The sequence below is a fragment of the Mustelus asterias genome, chromosome 1, assembly GCF_964213995.1.
Source record: "Mustelus asterias chromosome 1, sMusAst1.hap1.1, whole genome shotgun sequence".
NCBI lineage: Eukaryota > Metazoa > Chordata > Chondrichthyes > Carcharhiniformes > Triakidae > Mustelus > Mustelus asterias.
The window spans coordinates 82349026-82371710 of NC_135801.1; the positions used below are offsets into that span (position 1 = coordinate 82349026).

Sequence of the window (22685 nt, forward strand, 5' to 3'; positions counted from 1 at the left end):
CCTGGTTTTCGCTTACCTGCCTGACTCACAGCCACATCCTCCTGTCCCTGACCACCTCCTAAGAGGTGTGCCAACTATCTAGAACAAAGAGTTGAGATAACTCCTCCCCTCCTTGTTGCACAATATCTGCACCTGGAACTTCAGTTCAAGAACTAAGAGTTGAAGTTTCTTGAGCTACAGACACTTACAGTCCTGGAGAGCCAGATCTGCAGTATTACTCTCCACAAGTTCCTACATGAGGGACATGACTGCACGAATTCTTCAGGGTAGCGTCCTAGGCCCAACTATCTTCAGTTGCTTCATAAATGACCTTCCTCCATTGGAAGGTCAGAAGCTGTGATGTTTGCTGATGATTACACAGTGTTCAGCACCATTCACCCCTTCTCAGCTACTGAAGCAGTCCATGCCATTAGACAGCAAGACCTGGACAATATCCAGGTTGGGGCTGATAAGTGGCCAGTAGCATTACTGCCACATAAATGACAGACAATGATCATCTCCAATCTCACCAACCTTTACAGATGCACCATAGAAAGCATCCTTTCTGGTTATATCACAGCTTGGTATGGCTCCTGCTCTGTCCAAGACTGTAAGAAATTACCAAGTGTCATGAACGAAACTTAGTTCATCACTCAAACCAGCCTCCCATCCATTGACTCTGTCCATACTTCCCACTGCCTCGAAAAAGCAGCCAGCATAATCAAGGACCCCATACACCCTGGACGTACTCTCTTCCACCTTATTCCATTGGGAAAAAGATACAAAAGTCTGAGGACACATACCAACCGAATCAAGAGCTTCTTCCCTGCTGCCATCAGACTTTTGAATGGACCTACCTTATATTAAGTTGATCTTTCTTCACACCCTAGCTATGACAGTAACACTACATTCTGCACCCTCTGCTTTCCTTTTCTATGTATGGTATGCTTTGTCTGCATAGCACACAAGAAACAATACTTTTCACAGTATACTAATACATGTGAAAATAATAAATCAAATCAAAAACAAGAGAGAATGTAACAATCTCCCCTTTGACATGGAATGGCATTACCATCACTGAATCCTCCACTACCAACCTCCTGGGGGTTACCATTGAGCAGAAGTTGAACTGGATCAGCTATACAGTGACAAGAGCAGATCAGAGGCTGGGAATTCTGTGGAGTGTAACTCCCCAAATGCTGTCCACCACCTACAAGGCACAAGCCAAGAATGTGATGGAATATTCTCCATGAGCCCAGATGAATGCAGCTCAAACAACTCAAGAAGCATGACAGCAGAGGACAAAGCAGCCCACTTGATTGGCATCCCATCCATAAACATCCATTCCCTCCACCATCAACGCACAGTGACGGCAGAGTGTCTCATCTACAAGGTTCATCACCAAGGTTCCTTCAACAACACCTTCCAAACCTATGACCTCTGCCACCTAGAAGAACAAGAGTAGCAGATACATGGGAACACCACCATCTTGAGCAAGTTCCCCTCAATGTCACTCACCATCCTGACTTGGAACTATATTACTAGGTCAAAAACACAGAACGCCCTTATGGTGTATGTACCTATACTGCAAAGACTGCAACCATTCAAGAAGGTAGCTCACCACCATTTTCTCCGGGGCAATTAGAGATGAGCAATAAATGCTGGCCTAGCCAACATTGCCCACATCCCATGAGAGAATATGAACAGAAAGAAATGCCGCAGGTGTGGCACAGCACTTACATGCCATCCTTATATATCTTTGTTTAGTTTATTTAATTCATTGGTCGATGTATTTAGTCAAAGTTAACTTACAGAATTTAGTCTTTTAACTCATTACTTGATCTACTTTAGTTTACTGGTAGATTAAGTTAAATATTTAGATATGAACCATAACAAGTATTGGAGGGAAAAAGCAGCATATCCTTCCCCTCTGCATCAATCCCCACTTGCAATGAATTCCCAACTTTTTTTACATTCTGTTTGCAATACAATCTTATCTGTGACCACTCTGCCAAGAGGAGAGTAGGAAGGTGAAATAACTCTTCAGAGGCCAGTGCCCCTTCACCAGATTCCCTTTATTTACAAACTTATCTCCACACCTAAAAGTGCTTCAAGTACAAGTCAGAACCCAGAGTGTCAGAAGCCCTGACACTCCTCGATATATACCTATATATAGGTGAGGCTTCATGATTGGACAGCCAATCATTACCAATCTTTTTGGCTAACCAAATTAATCAAATTAATGAGGGGACAAATTAAAAGTGGCAGCTCCTAAAAGGAGGGGAGCCGCCCAAAACAAAGGGCAAAATGGAAAGGAAACTTAAAACATCAAATCAAAATGTGATTAAAGGGATCAATAATGCAGCTCTTTTAAGGTACCAACGTAATAAACTAACTCAAACTAACTTAGGGACAAAGTAAAAGGGGCAGCTCCCCAAAAGAAAGGGGGAACAGCCCGAACCAAAAGCAAAGTCGAAAGGAAACTTAAAACGTCAAACCAAAAGGTGATTATCGGGGTCGATAATGCACCCCAGTCCCTGTGGTGCCCAGTGGGAAACAGGCAATCATTACCTCAATCAGGGAGCTCATATTCCAAGAGGCCCACCTCATGTGTCCCATTGAGGCCATTAAAGAAGGCAAATGAATGGTGGATGGGTTGGTAGTGATTTAGGGGCTCAAGATACCTAAGAGGAGAAAATTGAAGATGGCATCACTGGATGAAGGGGACAGCATGAGACAGTATAATATAGTCGAGCAGAGATGTAATGGGCCTGGAGTGGCAACCAAAATGTGTACATGAATAGACACAAAATAATGAAGGGACAGAGTGGGGTCAGAATGAATGGCAGAGGCCCTGGGATGGGATGGAATTGGCTTTTAGATAATATGGTGTCAGTCGTATGGTGAAATCCAAGCATGGAATCTGCATTTTATTCAGTGTACCTCCCTCCCCAGCCCCTTCCCATTTATACTTCTGAATGAATAAGTTAGGCTCTTCCACGCTGAATCCAATCGGGTTGAGTGTCTACTAAATGCATATCATTTAAGCAATGTCACTGAGAGTCATGGCTAAAAAGGAGAAACTTCACACTATTATTTTAAGCTTGTTGAATTTCTGAAGAACACTTGGAGGAAAGGATATGTCAGGAGATTCTGGATAGGTGCAGAAAACATAGGGTTGTTGTAGTGGGGGACTTTAATTTCCCTGGCACAGACTGGAAAGTGCTTAGAGCTGGGGGACCGGACGGGGAGGAATTTGTAAAATGTGTACTGGAAGGTTCTTTGGAACAGTATGTAGATAGCCCGACTAGAGAGGGGGCTATACTGGACCTAGTTCTGGGAAATGAGCCCGGTCAGGTCGTCAAAGTTTCGGTAGGGGAACATGTGGCAAACAGTGACCACAACTCTGTTAACTTTAGGATAGTAATGGACAAGGATGAGTGCTGTCCTACGGGCAGGGTGCTAAATTGGGGGAAGGCTGACTATAGCCGGATTAGGCAGGAATTGGTGGATGTTGATTGGGAGAGGATGTTCGAGGGTAAGTCCGCGTCTGGCATGTGGGAGTCTTTTAAGGAACTATTGATAAGGCTGCAGGATAGGCATGTGCCTGTAAAACGGAAAGATAGGAAAGGTAGGATTCGAGAGCCGTGGATAACCAGGGAAATTGAGGATCTGATTAAAATGAAAAGGGAGGCGTACGTTAAGTCCAGGCAACTAAAAACAGATGGAGCTCTGGAGGAATACAGAGAGAGTAGGAAAGATCTCAAACGGGGAGTTAGAAGGGCAAAAAGAGGTCACGAGATGTTCTTGGCAGGCAGGATTAAGGAGAATCCTAAGGCATTCTATTCATACGTTAGGAACAAAAGAGTTGTCAGGGAGAAAATCGGACCTCTCAGGGACAAAGGAGGGGAATTATGCTTAGAACCCAAGGGAATAGGGGAGATCCTAAATGAATACTTTGCATCGGTATTCACGAAGGAGAGGGGCGTGTTAACCGGGAGTGTCTCGGAGGGAGGTGTTGGCCCATTAGAGAAAATCTCCATTACAAGAGAGGAAGTGTTAGGTTTTTTAGGGAACATTAAAACTGACAAAGCCCCAGGGCCTGATGGCATCTATCCTCGACTGCTCAGGGAGACGAGAGGTGAAATTGCTGGGCCTCTGACGGAAATCTTTGTCGCTTCTTTGGACACGGGTGAGGTCCCTGAGGATTGGAAGATAGCGAATGTGGTCCCGTTGTTTAAGAAGGGTAGCAGGGATAACCCAGGAAATTATAGGCCGGTGAGCTTGACGTCCGTGGTAGGGAAGTTGTTGGAGAGGATTCTTAGAGACAGGATGTATGTGCATTTAGAACGGAACAATCTCATTAGTGACAGACAGCATGGTTTTGTAAGAGGGAGGTCGTGCCTTACAAATTTGGTGGAGTTTTTTGAGGAAGTGACAAAAACGGTTGATGAAGGAAGGGCCGTGGATGTCGTCTATATGGATTTCAGTAAGGCATTTGACAAAGTCCCACATGGCAGGTTGGTTAAGAAGGTTAAGGCTCATGGGATACAAGGAGAAGTGGCTCGATGGGTGGAGAACTGGCTTGGCCATAGGAGACAGAGGGTAGTGGTCGAAGGGTCTTTTTCCGGCTGGAGGTCTGTGACCAGTGGTGTTCCGCAGGGCTCTGTACTAGGACCTCTGCTATTTGTGATATATATAAATGATTTGGAAGAAGGTGTAACTGGTGTAATCAGCAAGTTTGCGGATGACACGAAGATGGCTGGAATTGCGGATAGCGAAGAGCATTGTCGGGCAATACAGCAGGATATAGATAGGCTGGAAAATTGGGCGGAGAGGTGGCAGATGGAATTTAATCCGGATAAATGCGAAGTGATGCATTTTGGAAGGAATAATGTAGGGAGGAGTTGTACAATAAATGTCAGAGTCATCAGGAGTATAGAAACACAGAGGGACCTAGGTGTGCAAGTCCACAAATCCTTGAAGGTGGCAACACAGGTGGAGAAGGTGGTGAAGAAGGCATATGGTATGCTTGCCTTTATAGGACGGGGTATAGAGTATAAAAGCTGGAGTCTGATGATGCAGCTGTATAGAACGCTGGTTAGGCCACATTTGGAGTACTGCGTCCAGTTCTGGTCGCCGCACTACCAGAAGGACGTGGAGGCATTGGAGAGAGTGCAGAGAAGGTTTACCAGGATGTTGCCTGGTATGGAGGGTCTTAGCTATGAGGAGAGATTGGGTAGACTGGGGTTGTTCTCCTTGGAAAGACGGAGAATGAGGGGAGATCTAATAGAGGTATACAAGATTATGAAGGGTATAGATAGGGTGAACAGTGGGAAGCTTTTTCCCAGGTCGGAGGTGACGATCACGAGGGGTCACGGGCTCAAGCTGAGAGGGGCGAAGTATAACTCAGACATCAGAGGGACGTTTTTTACACAGAGGGTGGTGGGGGCCTGGAATGCGCTGCCAAGTAGGGTGGTGGAGGCAGGCACGCTGACATCGTTTAAGACTTACCTGGATAGTCACATGAGCAGCCTGGGAATGGAGGGATACAAACGATTGGTCTAGTTGGACCAAGGAGCGGCACAGGCTTGGAGGGCCGAAGGGCCTGTTTCCTGTGCTGTACTGTTCTTTGTTCTTTGTTCTTTGTTCTTTGTTCTTTGGGATTCTGACTGCTTTTTAGAAGTAAAGAGCATTACATTTCCTGCCACTTCACAAAGATCTTAAGAAGTGTGAAATAGTGTGGTTTCCTGCACTGCCCCAGACATTTAGCTAACATTATTGGTGCCGAAAGCAGTCTCAAACCAGCAATAAAAGCACAGAAAATGACGTTGAGTTGGTCCAACAACATTAAATGATTTATACTGACTTACAATGACTCATTTCCAAACAGTCTTGGTCAAATCCTGTCTAAATCCAACAGAACAAATTAATGAATAAATCAAAACAAATTACATTCGTATTGGAATTAAAAAATACAAAGTATAATTATGAGCAAACATTATGTTATTTCCCTTTCCACTTTTGATGTTTAACTCCCCCAGCACAGAGCAACACGTGGCCCAGATATTTACAAAACCAATTGAAGAGAGGAATCGCTAAAAGCCCCGGCGATTTTGTAAGTTGCCTGTCTCCAGCCTCCTGTTTCTTGCTCTTATCACAACTATGATAGAATGATAGAATCCCTACAGTACAGAAAGAGGCCATTTGGCCCATCGCGTCTGCGCCGACCACAATCCCACCCAGGCCCTACACCCATATCCCTACATATTTTACCCACTAATCCCTCTAACCTACGCATCTCAGGACACTAAGGGGCAATTTTAGCACGGCCAATCAACCTAAGCCACACATCTTTGGACTGTGGGAGGAAACCGGAGCACCCGGAGGAAACCCACGCAGACAATGTGCAAACTCCACACAGACAGTGACCCAAGCCGGGAATTGAACCCAGGTCCCTGGAGCTGTGAAGCAGCAGTGCTAACCACTGTGCCACCGTGCCGCCCAGTATTGTGCAATAAATAAAACTATTGTGCAATAAATAAATTAGAGTAACATAATTCCATGTGATGAAGAGTGAATAAATATAATTTTGATCACCTATCTGTTTATAAGGCATTGTGATGTTCCTTGCGTGCGTTGCAATGTTGGAATTGTTCAAATCTTGTGTCCAGGCCGTTGAGTAGATATAAAGACTCAATGGCATGAAGCCAATGGCCAGGATTGTGGAGCAGACAGTCATGGAAACACTGAAAAGCATAAAGTGGTTATTTTGATTTGATTTGATTTATTATTAACACATGTATTAATATACGGTGAAAAGTATTGTTTCTTGCGCGCTATACAGACAAAGCATACCATACGTAGAGAAGGAAAGGAGAGAGTGCAGAATGTAGTGTTACAGTCATAGCTAGGATGTACAGAAAGATCAACTTAATGCAAGGTAGTCCCATTCAAAAGTCTGATGGCAGCAGGGAAGAAGCTGTTTTTGAGTCAGTTGATATGTGATCTCAGACTTGTGCATCTTTTTCCCGACGGAAGAAGGTGAAAGAGAATATGTCCAGGATGCATAGCGTCCTTAACTATGCTGGCTGCTTTTCTGAGGCAGTGGGAAGTGTAGACGATGAGGCTGGTTTGAGTGATGGACTGGGCTTCATTCACGACCCTTTGTAATTTCTTGTGGTCTTGGGCAGAGCAGGAGCCATGCCAAGCTGTAATACAACCAGAAAGAATGCTTTCTATGGTGCATCTGTAGAAGTTGGTGAGAGTTGTAGCAGACATGCCAAATTTCCTTAGTCTCCTGAGGAAGTAGAGGCATTGGTGGGCTTTCTTAGCTATAGTGTCCGTATGGAGGGACCAGGACGGGTTGTTGGTGATCTGGACACCTAAAAACTTGAGGCTCTCGACCATTTCTACTTCGTCCCCATTGATGTGGACAGGGGCATACCCTCTACTATGCTTCCTGAAGTCGATGACTATCTCCTTTTTTATTTTTAAAATAGGAAAATGCTGATATTCAATCCCTGTTTAAGAATGTTGATTTAACAAACATAAGGCCGGATTTTGCAGTAAATAACCAACAAGCAAGTTGATCATGCCCACAGAGATGTTATCAATTTAAAGAGCTAGCTTGACACACAAGTGAGCATCAGACTATTCATTAAGCTAATGAGCAAACAAACTTGTGTTACGTAGCCAGGTTGCATTAAAACAATAATAGGCTGGATTTGACAGTCAGAGGCAAATGAACAGCACCTGCAAACAATCATTAAATTAGCTTTTTGTGACAACTCCCACCTCAATTTACATTTCCCAATGGATAATTTTAAACATCTTAAATTCTAATAAAAAATTCAAAAAACGATAGGATATTCAGTCATCTAACCCACCTAAGCATAACAAGATTGATTTTAGTAGGTAAAGGTATCAAGAGATATGAATCATAGGCAGCTTAGCTATGATCTAATTGAATGGTGGAACAGGATTGAGAGGCCGAATGGCCTACACTGCTTGCTCCAAATGTTCCTGTGTTCATTAATGAGCCTTCAGAAGCAAAATTTGTCAACTACTGTGTGGCCTTTCCTGAAGCATCCATTGTGTTAGTTATGAGGTAAATGAGGCTGTTATGTTTTGGTACTCTGCCTTTAAAGTAAGATAAAAGAGATCATATGATCTGTTCTGTGGTCTGCCTGGCAGTAAACCTGGTGGTTTGATTGTTAGAGATTAGAGGGGACCCAGATGATTTTACTGAAAAGAAGGTGCAAGGTGTTTATATGTGGACTCAATGCGGGCAGCCAATATGCTAACATTGGATACACCATGAGCCTCCAAACTTTCAGATAAGTATTGAGAATGTTGGGTTGGAAACAGTTGTGCTTTAAAATGTCTATTTAGTTCAAAGATGAAAGAGATTTCAGCTCTCAAGGATAACTAATCAGTATTTCTACCTGGATACAAGGTCCAAATGATTTATGTGGCCATGGAAACGAGCTTTGAGAAGTGAAGGGTTTCTAGGATACCCCTGAAAACTCACAAACACAGTTAGTCTGCCAGCATCCAGGAGAGAGAGAGAGAGAGAACAACTAGAGGCCAAAAATCTCTATGGTTCACTGCACCAGAATGTGGATGGAAGACCACACTCAGATTGAAAAGACCAAATTTTTGAGATGTTAAAAGGAGGCTGGAAGATTCACCTAGCTTGTGTTAGAAGGGGATATCCATCAAAACTGTCATCCATGAAGGACAGTTATGGAGTTGAAATCAGGCTGAGAAAGAGGGTAAAACAGAAATCATAGAAACATAGAAACCCTACAGTGCAGAAGGAGGCCATTCGGCCCATCGAGTCTGCACCGACCACAATCCCACCCAGACCCTACCCCCACATATTTACCCGCTAATCCCTCTAACCTACGCATCTTAGGATTCGAAGGGACAATTTTTAACCTGGCCAATCAACCTAACCCGCACATCTTTGGACTGTGGGAGGAAACCGGAGCACCCGGAGGAAACCCACGCAGACACGAGGAGAATGTGCAAACTCCACACAGACAGTGACCCGAGCCGGGGATCGAACCCGGGACCCTGGAGCTGTGAAGCAGCAGTGCTAACCACTGCGCTACCGTGCCGCCCTTATATATATAAATAAATAAATAAAACCTCAGAAGCTAAGAATCACTTTGGACTAGTTTCAGGAGAATTGTATGTCAAAGGACTGTGGAGCTAAAGCTGTGAAGTTCGGTTTTTTCAGTTGTGCCAAAAATAAAAGTAGGGAATTTTGTTCTGCAGTTCAAAGTATATGCCCCCTACAAAGATAATGTTTAGTCAATAATATCTTTAGTCTTCTGTTAGACATCTTAAATCATGAAATCTTGCTTTATCCTTTTAGCTATTAACTGGAAGTTTAATTTCTTCTTTGGCTATCAGTCTCTTTAGGGATTATAATAATTGAACCAGATGTGTTGCTGCTCAAGTACTCCAGATGCAATATGGAGAGGTCTTCTAATTTGCTTTGAAGTCAGGGCTAACTTAGATGCGCCTCCTCTGAACACTTAAGGGATGTTTATGATGCACCAGGTGAACAGGACATTGAAAATTACAATTTTCAGGTCCACTAATTATTGTTTGTCAAATTGTATTTAGTTTACAACTATAATCATTTCCTTCATATTCTGAAAATATTGGGAGAGAAACAGGGATTAGGAAGGATCTATTATCTTCCAATTACTATCTACATTCCAAATAACACATCTACTTATTAGACACGTTAAACTCAACTTTCTGGAATTTTTCTTTTCGCAGAAACAGTGAGTGTATTTTGTTGTGGTCAATGAGCAGCTTCTTAGTTTTACTATTACTTTTGGTCGAAGCAATCATGATTTAACGTGTATGCGTGCTGACATTTACTCACTTCCTCTACTATTTCCAATTATTTGAATACAGTGCGCATGCAAGTTAATATAGTCACTGTTTCTGCAAAAAGAAAGAAAGATTCCGGAAGTTGAGTTTAACTTCCAGGATTCCAGGAAGTTGAGCTTAACATCTAAATTAGCCCTGACATCAAAGCAAATTAGAAGCATATTGCATCTGAAGCGAATCATAGAATCCTACCATGCAGAAGAAGGCCATTCGGCCCATCGAGTCTGCACCAACCACAATCCCACCCAGGCCTTATCCCCATAACCCTATGCACCATAACCCCATCACCCCATGCCCCCTGTGCTCAATACACCATCAAAACCTAACTGCACAGATTTCTGGACACCATCTTTAAAGGGCGCCACGATCAGAACATGTATAAGATGCTCTTTCGGAGAGTCGATGCAGACGCAGTGGGCCAAATGGTCTCCTTCTGCACTGTAGGGATTCTATGGATTACTTCGGAGGACAAGTTCAAGTCAACCAGATTACTGTTGGTCTGGAGTTGCATAGGCCAGACTAGATATAGACAGATGAATCCCTCACCTAAAGGAAACAAGTGAAACAGATGGGTTTTTACAACAAACCCAATAGTTTCATGGTTACGATTACTAATACTACTCTTTTAATCCAGATTTGATTAACTAAATTTAAATTCCCCAGCTGCTGTGGGATTTGACTTCAGGTCACCAGATCACTTGTGCTGTAACATCATCACTGTGCAACCATTACCATTATTAAAGTGATAAACACTATTGGCTGCCCTGTCCTTGAAACATGCATGATTTATCAAAGCATCACAATCCACCTTTAAAGACTTCATGCCATGAATCACATGAATCCCGCCAGTTATGCGGGAGGCCTGGGTTCAATTCCTGGCCAATGCAAAGCTCGTGGGAAGATGTTGGCATAGTGGTAGTGTCACTGGACTAGTAATCCAGATATCCAGGTTAGTGTTGGTTCAAATCCCATCATAGCAGCTGGTGGAATTTAAATGTGATTCATTCTTGGGCGGCACGGTGGCACAGTGGTTAGCATTGCTGCCTCACAGCACCAGGGACCTGGGTTCAATTCCTGGCTTGGGTCACTGTCTGTGTGGAGTTTGCACATTCTCCCTGTGTCTGCGTGGGTTTCCTTCGGGTGCTCCAGTTTCCTCCCACAGTCCAAAGATGTGCTGGTTAGGTGGATTGGCCATGCTAAATTGCCCCTTAGTGTCAGGGGGACAAGGTAAAGTAAATGCATGGAGTCGTGAGGATAGATGGGATTGTGGTTGGTGCAGATTTGATGGGCTGAATGGCCTCCTTTTGCACTGTAGGGATTCTATGAAATGAATGCCATATATATTAGTGAGGAAGTTAAGGTCAGTGGTCCACTAGTGCAGTAACCGATAACTGGTACGTAGGATCTCTGTACAGCACCTAACATGGCTAATACTCCAAGGATGTTAACTACTAAATGCCAAGAACATCAGAAAAATATTTAAGTGAATTAAATGTGCATTAGGGATTAACTCAATCAGATGTAGGCATTCCATGAATTGACCCGTGACAGGCTCAGGAACATTATGTACTTTGGGCAGAAATCTGTTACCATTTTCAAAGCAATTCTAGTTATGAGCCTGCTGTTTCTCAAGAGAATTGTGCTTTGAAGGTGAAGGTGGTAGTGGAATTCCAGTGGGTGATATCCTATCCTTTGTTTCAATGAGGTTTGCACAGAAGGATTGGGACATAAGAAGTGTCCATCTCCAGTTCCACTGGAACATGGAAAGATCAAAAACGGGGCAGAGACTCAGTTGAATGGGATCTTGCCCTGTAAAGGTAGTGACACATTTAATGAAGAAATTGAGGTGTTAGTTAACTTAATAAAGTAAAGATTACATCACATTGGGCCCGATTTTACCAAAATTTTGGGCGCGAAATCGTGGCAAAGTTGGGCGTCGGGCCTAAAACACGGTCCAGACCCGACCCAAGGCCAATCACGCCTTTACAAACGGCCGACCCGGGTGCCGATCCGGCGCGCGCCAGGATCGACCGGCGGGCCGATTTAAATGCATTTGCATGCATTTAAATCGGCATAATGAAGCCCGCGCCCAACTTTACCGAAGTTTCCCACTTTACCATCCTCCGCCCCAATCTGCGCCCACGCAATTACCGACCTGCGAAATAAAAGTCGGGAGCAGGCGCCTCCACAGCGAGGGTGTGAGAGGAGGTAGGCGCATTGCGATCGGAGGCTCCGTGGTACTTACGTGCGTTGGAAGTCGCAGCCATTCTGCTGTCCCGGGTGGGTGGCGTCTCAGGGACTGTGTGGGGGGGGCGGGGAGGGGGGCTGCTGCTCTGCACAACACTGAGCCCTGCAGTGCAGCTGGGTCCTAGCACCACAGCTCACTGCAGGCTGAAGGCTGAAGATGTGCACTGAGTGCACATAGCACTGCAGCAGCCTGCCAAAGCAACCAGGGACTGTGGCTGTGTGCAGCCTGGGGCTGGGGGGATTGAGGGTAATGGGGGGGCTGTGGCTGTCAATGACTCCAACATCTGCTCCTCCCCGCCCCCCCCCCCCCCATCCCCCTCCCCCTTTCAGAGTGGCAAGATGGCGTTTGGAATGCAACCAATCAATGTGGCTGTACTACTGGTTGCTGCTGGAGCCGAGGAGGAGGAACTGGAGGAAGAACTGCGGGCCCAGGAGGCCCGGGCCGTACCACCTACAGGGCTGGAGGGAGACGACCATCAGAGGCAGGAGGTGGCCGACATTCTCCCAGGGCGGGGGCTTCGCAGGAGGGAGCAGAGACCCCGGCACTTCCGTGCACGAGTCTCCTTCGAGGAGATGTCGGACACCATATGCCGCCGACGTCTCAGACTCCGAAAGGAGACTGTGCGACACCTATGTGACCTGCTGCAGGACCTGGCGCCGAGGGGCGGGGGGGGCACCCACTCTCAATGGCTGTCGGATTGACGGCAGCCCTGAACTTTTACGCCACCGGCTCTTTCCAGAGCCCAAGCGGAGATGTCTGTGGCATCTCCCAGTCTGCAGTCCACACGTGTGTCAAGCAGGTCACCGAGGCCCTGTATGCCTGAGCTGGGCGGTTTATCAAATTCGACTTGGACCATGCCCATCAGGAAGCCCGGGCTGCGGGGTTCGTGGCAATTGCGGGGCAGTCGACTGCACCCAGGTCGCCCTCAGGGCCCCCCTACAGGATCCACAACGATTCATCAATAGGAAGTGGTTCCACTCCCTGAATGTGCAAATCGTCTGTGACCACAACATGACCATCATGCACCTCTGCCCCAGACATCCAGATAGTGGGCATGATAGCTACATCGTAAGGATGTCCGACATCCCTCAGGTATTTGAGGAGGAGCCCAGGCTGTGGGGATGGCTACTGGGTGATAAGGGTTACCCGCTCCGCACATGGCTGATGACGCCTGTGCGGAGGCCTGTGACGGAGGCGGAAACCCGCTATAATGAGGCCCATGTAGCCACCCGCGGGACAGTGGAGGTGCTTTGGGCTCCTAAAGTTGCGGTTCCGGTGCCTGGACCGAGTCGGAGGGGCCCTCCAGTACAGCCCCCTGGTCACCTCGCGCATAGTGGTGGTGTGCTGTGCCCTGCACAATCTGGCTCAGCAGCGAGGTGACCTCCTGGAGGAGGAAGAAGAGGCGGAGGAAGAGGAGGCGGAGGAAGAGGAGGCTGAGGGCGCCATGGAACACCTGCCAGGCGGTGCAGGGCTGGCAGCGCAGCGGAGGCGTGCGAGGGCAGCGAGACAGGCTCTGATCACCATGCGGTTCAGTGGCTAGTGTCTGGTGATAGTGGGATCCATTCCCCCCCACCACCCCCAACACCGGAATGTGCCTTCCAGTTATCCCACGCATTGTCACACCGGAGCGGTAGGCCTGGGTACCCTGTGCTCGCGATATATCTGCCAGGCAGGAGGGTGATGACGACACGCTAGGCACTATTCGGATGATGCCCTGGTGCAAACCAGTCTGACTCCTGCCTGAGATCCACATGCACGGTGGCACCCGGGCCCACGCCGGTCTAGTGGGTAAGGTATCCGAAACCCCCATACAGGGCCCCGGGGCGGGTGGGTTGGGGGACGGGAGGTCATCGCCCATGGGGTATGAGAGACCAATGGCTTCCTTTGCCTCCTTTGCTCAGTGACACCACATTGAGGGCCCACCCCAACTGATATCACCATGAGGCATCCATTGGGTGACCGTCAATGGGGCAGGGATGCTATTCGAGACAACCTATTCGCAGGTGGTTGCGGAGGGAATACATTTAATTCCAGTAAAGGTAAGCTGGTGAAACACGGAAACCTGTGAAAAGGGAACACTGCGGCTTCCAGTCCTTCCCAACTAGTGCAGCCCTTCTCCCGTGCCATCCCAGTGCAACTACGACCTCCGAACCTCACGCTGCCTCACACTACACCTCAGTGACTCCCCAGAATGTACGGTGGAGGGGGAGGGGGCCAGCTGCCGACCACGCCCCGTGGCCTGTGATGCGCATGGTGGCCGTCCCCTAGAGGCCATGGACCCTGAGGGCCCTGACTGGCTTCCAGGTGTCTGGGGTGTTACCATGGAACCCTCTTCATCCCGCTGCCCCTGAGATGCCCCAGTGTCGGGAAGGGGGGAGTCGGAGGGTGTTGCCGTAGCCACGGTCTCCTGGCTGGAATGCCCCGGCGTGGGCTCGCGCCCTTCCTCCTCCCTGGGTGCCCCTTTTGTCCCCTGGGTCACTCCATGGGACACCGATGCCTCTGCAGTGAGCTCCAGAAGCCCAGGCGCCGCGTGGCACTGCCAGTCCTGGGGGACCACCTGCGTCCTACCCATGGTGGCAGTCCCCCCCTCGGCGGGGCACACCCCCGATCTACCTCGATTGCTGGTCTCCCTCCACCATCCTTCCGACCTGCAGTCCTTCGACAGCCTCCTGCACCTTCCTGGCCTTGCTCTGTCTTTCCCTGGGGTGGGAGGGGGGGGGGGGCGATGGAGCAGGTGAGTGACGTCAGCCCCTGGCGGGAGGGGGGGGGGGATGCAGCAGGCAGTCTTGGACCAATCCCTCCACCCCACCGGAGGAGGGATATCTCCCCCCCCCCCCCCCTGCCCCAGGGGCTGACACGTCACCCACCCACTCCTTCCCCCCCCCCCCCCAAGGGCACAGACGTCGCATCATCCCCATCAGACACCCCCCTCCACCCCCACCAGGGAAAGTCTAAGGCAGCACAGGGGATGAAAGGAATCCCCTAATGTCCTTGGACATTATCCTCCAAAGGGGATTCCTTTCATCCCCACTGCTGTCAGCGCTGCCTTTGACTTTCGTGCCTGTGCGCGCTGTGCTGTCGGCTCCGAACTGCGCAGGTCAGCGCTCCGACAGATGTAAATACGCTAGGCCCCGCCCACTAGACCCACGCCAAAAAAGGCGCATGGGGGCGCTGGAGCGCGGCTTCGTCCCAATTTGGTAACATCGGCCCCATTATGTAGCATTTGAACCCGTGCCAAAAGGTTAGTCAATGCACTTACTGCACAGGAACTCAGAAAGGAACTTTGTGTGCCTTTCAGTTGGGAGAAAGCCAAACACCTGTTAGAAGGCAGGCAGCAAACAAATGATCTGCAAGGGTTCCCATTAAACAATTCAAAAAAAGATTTAGAAGATGTATTTTAATCATTGTTTTTGTAGAATATAATGAACAATGGCAACTTGTTTTGTGACAGCAACAGGAGCAGGGTCCATGATTTTAAAAAAACACAAATACAGAAAAACAAAATAGGTCAGCCCTCCTTAGCACACAAGGGGTCAAGTTTACCATTAACTCCCCTTAAGGGTTGAGATAAAGCCACTCCATACTATTAAGAAATTATACTGGATTGTGAGTATACTCTTCTACAAATCAATATTTGTTTGAATATCCAAATTGTTTCTTAATATAGAACATAGAATATTACAGCGCAGTACAGGCCCTTCGGCCCTCAATGTTGCACCGACCAGTGAAACCAATCTAAAGCCCCTCTCATCTACACTATTCCAATATCATCCATATGTTTATCCAATAACCATTTAAATGCCCTTAATGTTGGCGAGTCCACTACTGCTGCAGGCAGGGCATTCCACGCCCTTACCACACTCTGAGTGAAGAACCTACCTCTGACATCTGTCCTATATCTATCACCCCTCAATTTAAAGCTATGTCCCCTTGTGCTAGCTATCACCATCCAAGGAAAAGGGCTCTCACTATCCACCCTATCTAATCCTCTGATCATCTTGTATGCCTCTATTAAGTCACCTCTTAACCTTCTCTCTAACAAAAACAACCTCAAGTCCCTCAGCCTTTCCTCATAAGACCTTCCCACCATACCAGGCAACATCCTAGTAAATCTCCTCTGCACCCTTTCCAATGCATCCACATCCTTCCTATAGTGCGGTGACCAGAACTGTACGCAATACTCCAAGTGCGGCCGCACCAGAGTTTTGTACAGCTGCAACATGACCTCCTGGCTCCGAAACTCAATCCCTCTACCAATAAAAGCTAACACTCCGTACGCCTTCTTAACAACCCTATCAACCTGTGTGCCAACTTTCAGGGATCTATGCACATGGACACTGAGATCTCTCTGTTCATCCACACTACCAAGTATCTTACCATTAGCCCAGTACTCTGTAATCCTGTTACTCCTTCCAAAGTGAATCACCTCACACTTTTCCGCATTGAACTCCATTTGCCACCTCTCAGCCCAGCACTGCAGCTTATCTATGTCCCTCTGTAACCTGCACCAACCTTCCGCACTGTCCACAACTCCACCGACTTTAGTGTCATCCGCAAATTTACTAACCCATCCTTCTTCACCCTCATCAAGGTCATTTATAAAAACGACAAACAGCAGTGGCCCCAAAACAGATTCTTGCGATACACCACTAGTAACTGAACTCCAGGATGAACATTTCCCATCAACCATCACCCTCTGTCTTCTTACAGCTAGCCAATTCCTGATCCAAACCGCTAAATCACCCTCAATCCCATGCCTCCATATCTTCTGCAATAGCTCACCATGGGGAACCTTATCAAACGCTTTACTGAAATCCATATACACCACATCAACTGCTTTACCCTCATCCACCTCTTTGGTCACCTTCTCAAAGAACTCAATAAGGTTTGTGACGCACGACCTACCCTCCACAAAACCATGTTGACTATCCCTAATCAAATTATTTCTTTCTAGATGATTATAAATCCTATCTCTTATAATCCTTTCCAAAACTTTGCCCACAACAGAAGTAAGGCTCACTGGTCTATAATTACCAGGGTTGTCTCTACTTCCCTTCTTGAACAAGGGGACAACATTTGCTATCCTCCAGTCTTCTGGCACTATTCCTGTCGACAATGATGATCTAAAGATCAAAGCCAAAGGCTCTGCAATCTCCTCCCTAGCCTCCCAGAGAATCCTGGGATAAATCCCATCCAGCCCAGAATCACACTTTCCAGAATTGCTAACACCTCCTCCTTATTAACCTCAATCCCGTCTAGTCCAATAGCCGGTATCTCAGTATTCTCCTCAACAACATTGTCTTTTTCCTGCGTGAATACTGACGAAAAATATTCATTGAGCGCCTCTCCTATCTCTTCAGGCTCCACTCACAACTTCCCACTACTGTCCTTGACTGGCCCTAATCTTACGCTAGTCATTCTTTTATTCCTGACATACCTATAGAAAGCTTTAGGGTTTTCCTTGATCCTACCTGCCAAAGACTTCTCATGTCCCCTCCTGGCTTTTCTTAACTCTTTCTTTAGGTCCTTCCTGGCTAACTTGTAACTCTCAAGCGCCCTAACTGAGCCTTCACGTCTCATCTTTACAGAAGTCTCCTTCTTCCTCTTCGCAAGAGATTCAACGTCTTTTGTAAACCACAGTTCCCTCGCTCGACCACTTCCTCCCTGCCTGACAGGTACATACTTATCAAGGATGCCCAGTAGCTGTTCCTTGAACAAGCTCCACATTTCAATTGTGTCCATCCCCTGCAGTTTCCTTCCCCAACCTATGTATCCTAAATCTCTCCTGATCGCATCATATTTGCCTTTCCCCCAGCTATAACTCTTGCCCTTCGGTATATAGGTATTCCTTTCCATCGCTAAAGTAAACATAACCAAATTGTGGTCACTATCACCAAAGTGCTCCCCTACCTCAAAATCTAACACCTGGTCTGGTTCATTACCCAGTACCAAATCCAATGTGGCCTCACCTCTTGTTGGCCTATCTACATACTGAGTCAGGAAACCCTCCTGCACACATTGGACAAAAACTGACCCCTCTAAAGTACTCGAACTATAGCTTTTCCAGTCAATATTTGTAAAGTTAAAGTCCCCCATAACAACTACCCTGTTACTTTCGCTCCTATCCAGAATCATCTTTGCAATCCTTTCCTCTACATCTCTGGAACTTTTCGGAGGCCTATAGAAAACTCCCAACAGGGTGACCTCTCCTTTCCTGCTTCTAACCTCAGCCCAAACTACCTCAGTAGACGAGTCCTCATCAAACGTCCTTTCTGCCACCGTAATCCTGTCCTTGACTAACAATTCCACACCTCCGCCGCTTTTACCGCCTTCCCTGTACTTACTGAAACATCTAAACCCCGGAACCTGCAACAACCATTCCTGTCCCTGCTCTATCCATGTCACCGAGATGGCCACAACATTGAAGTCCCAGGTACCAACCCATGCTGCAAGTTCACCCACCTTATTCCGGATGCTCCTGGCATTGAAGTCTACACACTTCAAACCACCTTCCTGCCTGCCAGTACACTCCTGCGACGCTGAAACCTTATCCATGACCTCCCTACTCTTCACCTCCTGTACACTGGAGCTACAATTCAGGTTCCCAACCCCCTGCTGAATTAGTTTAAACCCTCCCGAAGAGCATTAGCAAATTCCCCCCCCCCCCCCACCCCCCAAGGATATTGGTACCCCTCTGGTTCAGGTGTAGACCATCCCATTTGTAGAGGTCCCACCTACCCCAGAAAGAGCCCCAATTGTCCAGGTATCTGAATCCCTCCCTCCTGCACCATCCCTGTAGGTGGATTTAAAAATTGTTTATCTTTAATTATTATGATATAGTATCCATTACTATAATGTAATCTATAATTGATTTTTATAATCGATATTCGTAAGTAGAAAAGCGTTGTAGGCTCACACTTCTATCCTTACGAGTTCACATATGGATAACAATATCCTAGAATTCTTAAGTTAGCATTTTAAGTATTGGTCAACTTAAAAAGAGTAATTTTTGCTATAATATACCTGTAGACATATTCTACCCTGAGATAATTTTACAGGTTTGAAAACTAGGAGGGAGGACATTTCATTTCCAGACCCAGTCTATGGCTGGTAAAGCTGACTAAGTGCCTTTCATGGTCTGAAATTTCTCTTAGTTGAGGCTTTAAGTTAATAATGTTTGACTGGGTACGTTTATCCTTCTGGGGTGTCCTGGCCAGTATTTAACCCTCAGCCAATATCAGTATAACAGATTATCGTGTCATTGAGCCATGAATCAGGCTTTGGATTTTGGGGTCAGGAGGGACCATGGGAAGAGGGATGTTTGGTGGGGTCAGGTATTGGGGAGGGTGAGGTTGAGAGTCGGACCTGGCGGAGTGGAGGGGTTATAGGAGAGATCAGCAGTCTGGCTCTGGCAGGTAGGGTCCCCTTGGGGAGGAAGGAGTCCCTCCATGGGAGAACCTCAGGAGGGGATAGTTAGGATGGGTGGGGTGATCTGTAGGGGGAGGGGGTTGCAGTTGGCAGATGGTGTTAGAGGGAATGGAGGAGGGAATGTTGTAGGACGGGGGAGTACCCTGGAAGTTCAGGAGTGTAGGGGTAGCTCCCTGGGTTTGTACAATAGTTCTGCAGAAGCTGGAAGTGTTCTAATCCTTCCAGCTTTCTCTGAGTAACTATTGATGTAACACAGTCAGAACCATCTGAAGATTTGATGATTCCGAGTGCAAGTCAATTCCTGAAGGGAAGTTTGTACGTATCGGGCAATTGCCATGCAAACCTTACTGGAAAATCCTGGAGTGAGGGATTTCCCCAGCACATCTTTGCAGTGTCCCCTAAATACAACACCCTGGTGCGACAGCCCATTATTTCAATGCTGTTTATGGGAGATTGCTGTGCGCCCATTAACTGCCACCACCTTTCCTTCATTACCCCTGTGACTACACTTTAAAAATGCTTCATTAGCTGCAAAGTGCTTTGGGCCGTCCTGAGTTTGTGACAGGAACCTTACCTTTCTAATCCTCTGCCTGTCGATTATATCACCAAAGGGCAGCCTGTGCATGACGGCTGCCCCAGAGCAAGGCTAGTTTGAAACTATTGTGGACTTGCTCTCTCCGGGTTTGGGTCGGTATGAATGGAACCAACCTGTACCACTGTGCTAGATAGTGCTAGAAAGGCACAGGAGGAGCCCGATGTGATCAACCATTTCAAAGGCTGCAATCGAGATTGAGAAGGATGAAAAGCAATAATACACAAGAGTCACAGTCACAGAGAAGTTCATTTGTGACTTTCAATAAGGGTGCTTCAGTGCAATGGTCGGGCCGGAACTTCGGTTGAGAGATGCAAATGTGGAATTGCAGGAGTGACGGGCACAAACCTGGGAGAGAATAATGTACTCAACGACTTTAGTTTGCAAAGGGAAATTGAAGAGGCGGCAGTTTGCCGGGATAGAGGATTAGAAATCCGTTGATGTTGCACTGGAACAATTACAGGCGAGACCGAAGGTTCTTTTCTGCCAGAATGGCAGAGGATTAAAAAGATAAGGTTCCAATATGCTTTGCAGGAGGTAATGTGTCCAGTGCCAGGGAGGCACAGGAGGTACACGATGTGATACTTACAGAGAATTGTTCTCATTGTTTTGTAGGTAATTCGGCTCCTTCTGAAGGAATTTGAACAACCCAGTGGCCGGCTATTATTGAGTTACTAGAAACTTTCTGGAGTAATCGAGGACACAGCAAATCTTGTCAAATGACATCGAGTTTCACTTTGAGTGAATATTGAACACAATGAACGAAAGGCAGCAAAGAAATACCAGAAAATTTTTAAACATTTGTTGTGTCCATCTTTTAACATTTGAAGGACAAAATAAATTAACATGAATTTGAAAGTTTTGAAAAAAAAATCATCTCAGAAATGGTCACGTTTGAAGTATAGTCATGTTCCTCCATATTTCTCATCAGTTTACAATATTAAGCCCTGATCTTTGATCTACAGTCATTCATTTGTAAAATGATCTCAAGTTAAATGTGAAGTTTGCGAGGATACAGGGAGCGAGCATATATAGTGTTGGACAAGCTTAAAAATAAGTAATTCAAAGCTCCTGAGATAAACCCAGGTCAATTTTGAATTATTAAGAAACAAAGTTTCTGACTTTGCATAAAGAGAACAGGGAAAAGAGAGAAAGATAGAATTTCTCAATCCACAATTACACAGTAAATGTTGTGCCGAAAGGATGTGCAGACAAGGAAAGAACATACATAACTTGATAAGTGAAACCATGTGGATATTTACCTGAGATCCATGTCCCCATCAGTCCAGTAGCTCATTACATTTGAAATAGTTCCACCAGGACATGAGCCCATAATAAGCACAGCAATTGCTGAAGCAGGTTTCAACGCAAAGGAAATTGCAAGGGTGAATGCAATGAGTGGCATAAGCCCAAACTGGCAAACCATGCCCACAACTAGTGCCCAAGGTCTCTTCAGGTGAGCCCACAGTTTCTTCAGGTCAACAGTGCAGCCCATAGCAATCATGACCAAAAAGAGTGTTGCAAAAAGTAGCGCACTCACAACGTTCACCAGAGTCTCGTTATTTTGATCCAGCTCTTCATTATTTATATTATTCCTGGGAAGTTTTGGACTGTTTGTGAAATTTCCCATTTTTATTGTTACAGCTATCCAACTTGCACTGTCTGTAGCAATGAGTGAACTAATGGATTTAAGACTTGAATAGAAACACCCCGGGGGAGTTTCTACATAAGACTGGAATGTTTGCTGGTATTGGACAGAGTAAGTCTAACATGGTTATGATACTATTAACCCCTTGAGGACTAAAACACTGTACTTCAGATTACCTCTAAACCAAGGGATTTCACCTGATTAAAGAGGGGAAAACCAAATGGGAAAATAGACATGTATCAAATATGCTAACCATAAAACCTATTCAACTGTCTGCACTTTATGAAGAAGACTCAGATTGGACTCAAAGCATCCACTCAATTTCTCTCTCCATAGATGCTGCCAGACCTGCTGAAGTTTTCCAGCATTTTCTGTTTTCTATTCAACTGTCTGGTTGCATTTCCTACCGGTGTGAATCCGTTGCAATTAACTTAAGTACTATTACCATAGAATTATAGGGGGCAATATTGGACCCATGCTTGCTGTCCATGTGAATGCCGGTGGGAGCTCAAGATCCGGAAGTCTTAGAACTCGCCAGCAAGATCGTGATTTTGGATCTTCCCGCTCCTTGCCGGCGACATCATCATAACAGGTGTGAACCTGCTTTACATGCATTTCAATGAATCTGAATCTCATTAACCCACCCCTCACCAGACATTGATGCTCCCCCCCCCCCCCCCCCCCCGCGCCCTACTGAACTAAAACCCCCTACCGTTCCGGGGACCATATCCCTCTATTCCCATCCTATTCATGTATTTGTCAAGACGCCCCTTAAAAGTCACTACGGTATCCGTTTCCAATACCTCCCCCCCCCCCGCAACGAGTTCCAGGCACCCACTACTCTCTGTGTAAAAAACCTGCCTTGTACATCTCAT

General features: G+C 46.5%; 1 protein-coding gene across 1 annotated transcript in view; it reads right to left on the reverse strand.

Moving 5' to 3' along the window:
- LOC144495738 (sodium-dependent organic anion transporter-like) overlaps positions 1 to 21837 on the reverse strand; it is a 55148-nt gene extending 33311 nt beyond the window's left edge. Inside the window, exons 1-2 of the mRNA XM_078216160.1 lie at positions 21425 to 21837; positions 6580 to 6728 (exon numbers count right to left, since the gene is read on the reverse strand). Of these exons, the coding sequence (XP_078072286.1) occupies positions 6580 to 6728; positions 21425 to 21792 (517 nt within the window). The 5' untranslated portion in view covers positions 21793 to 21837. The remainder of the gene's footprint in view (positions 1 to 6579; positions 6729 to 21424) is intronic.
- Positions 21838 to 22685: the final 848 nt, after the last annotated feature.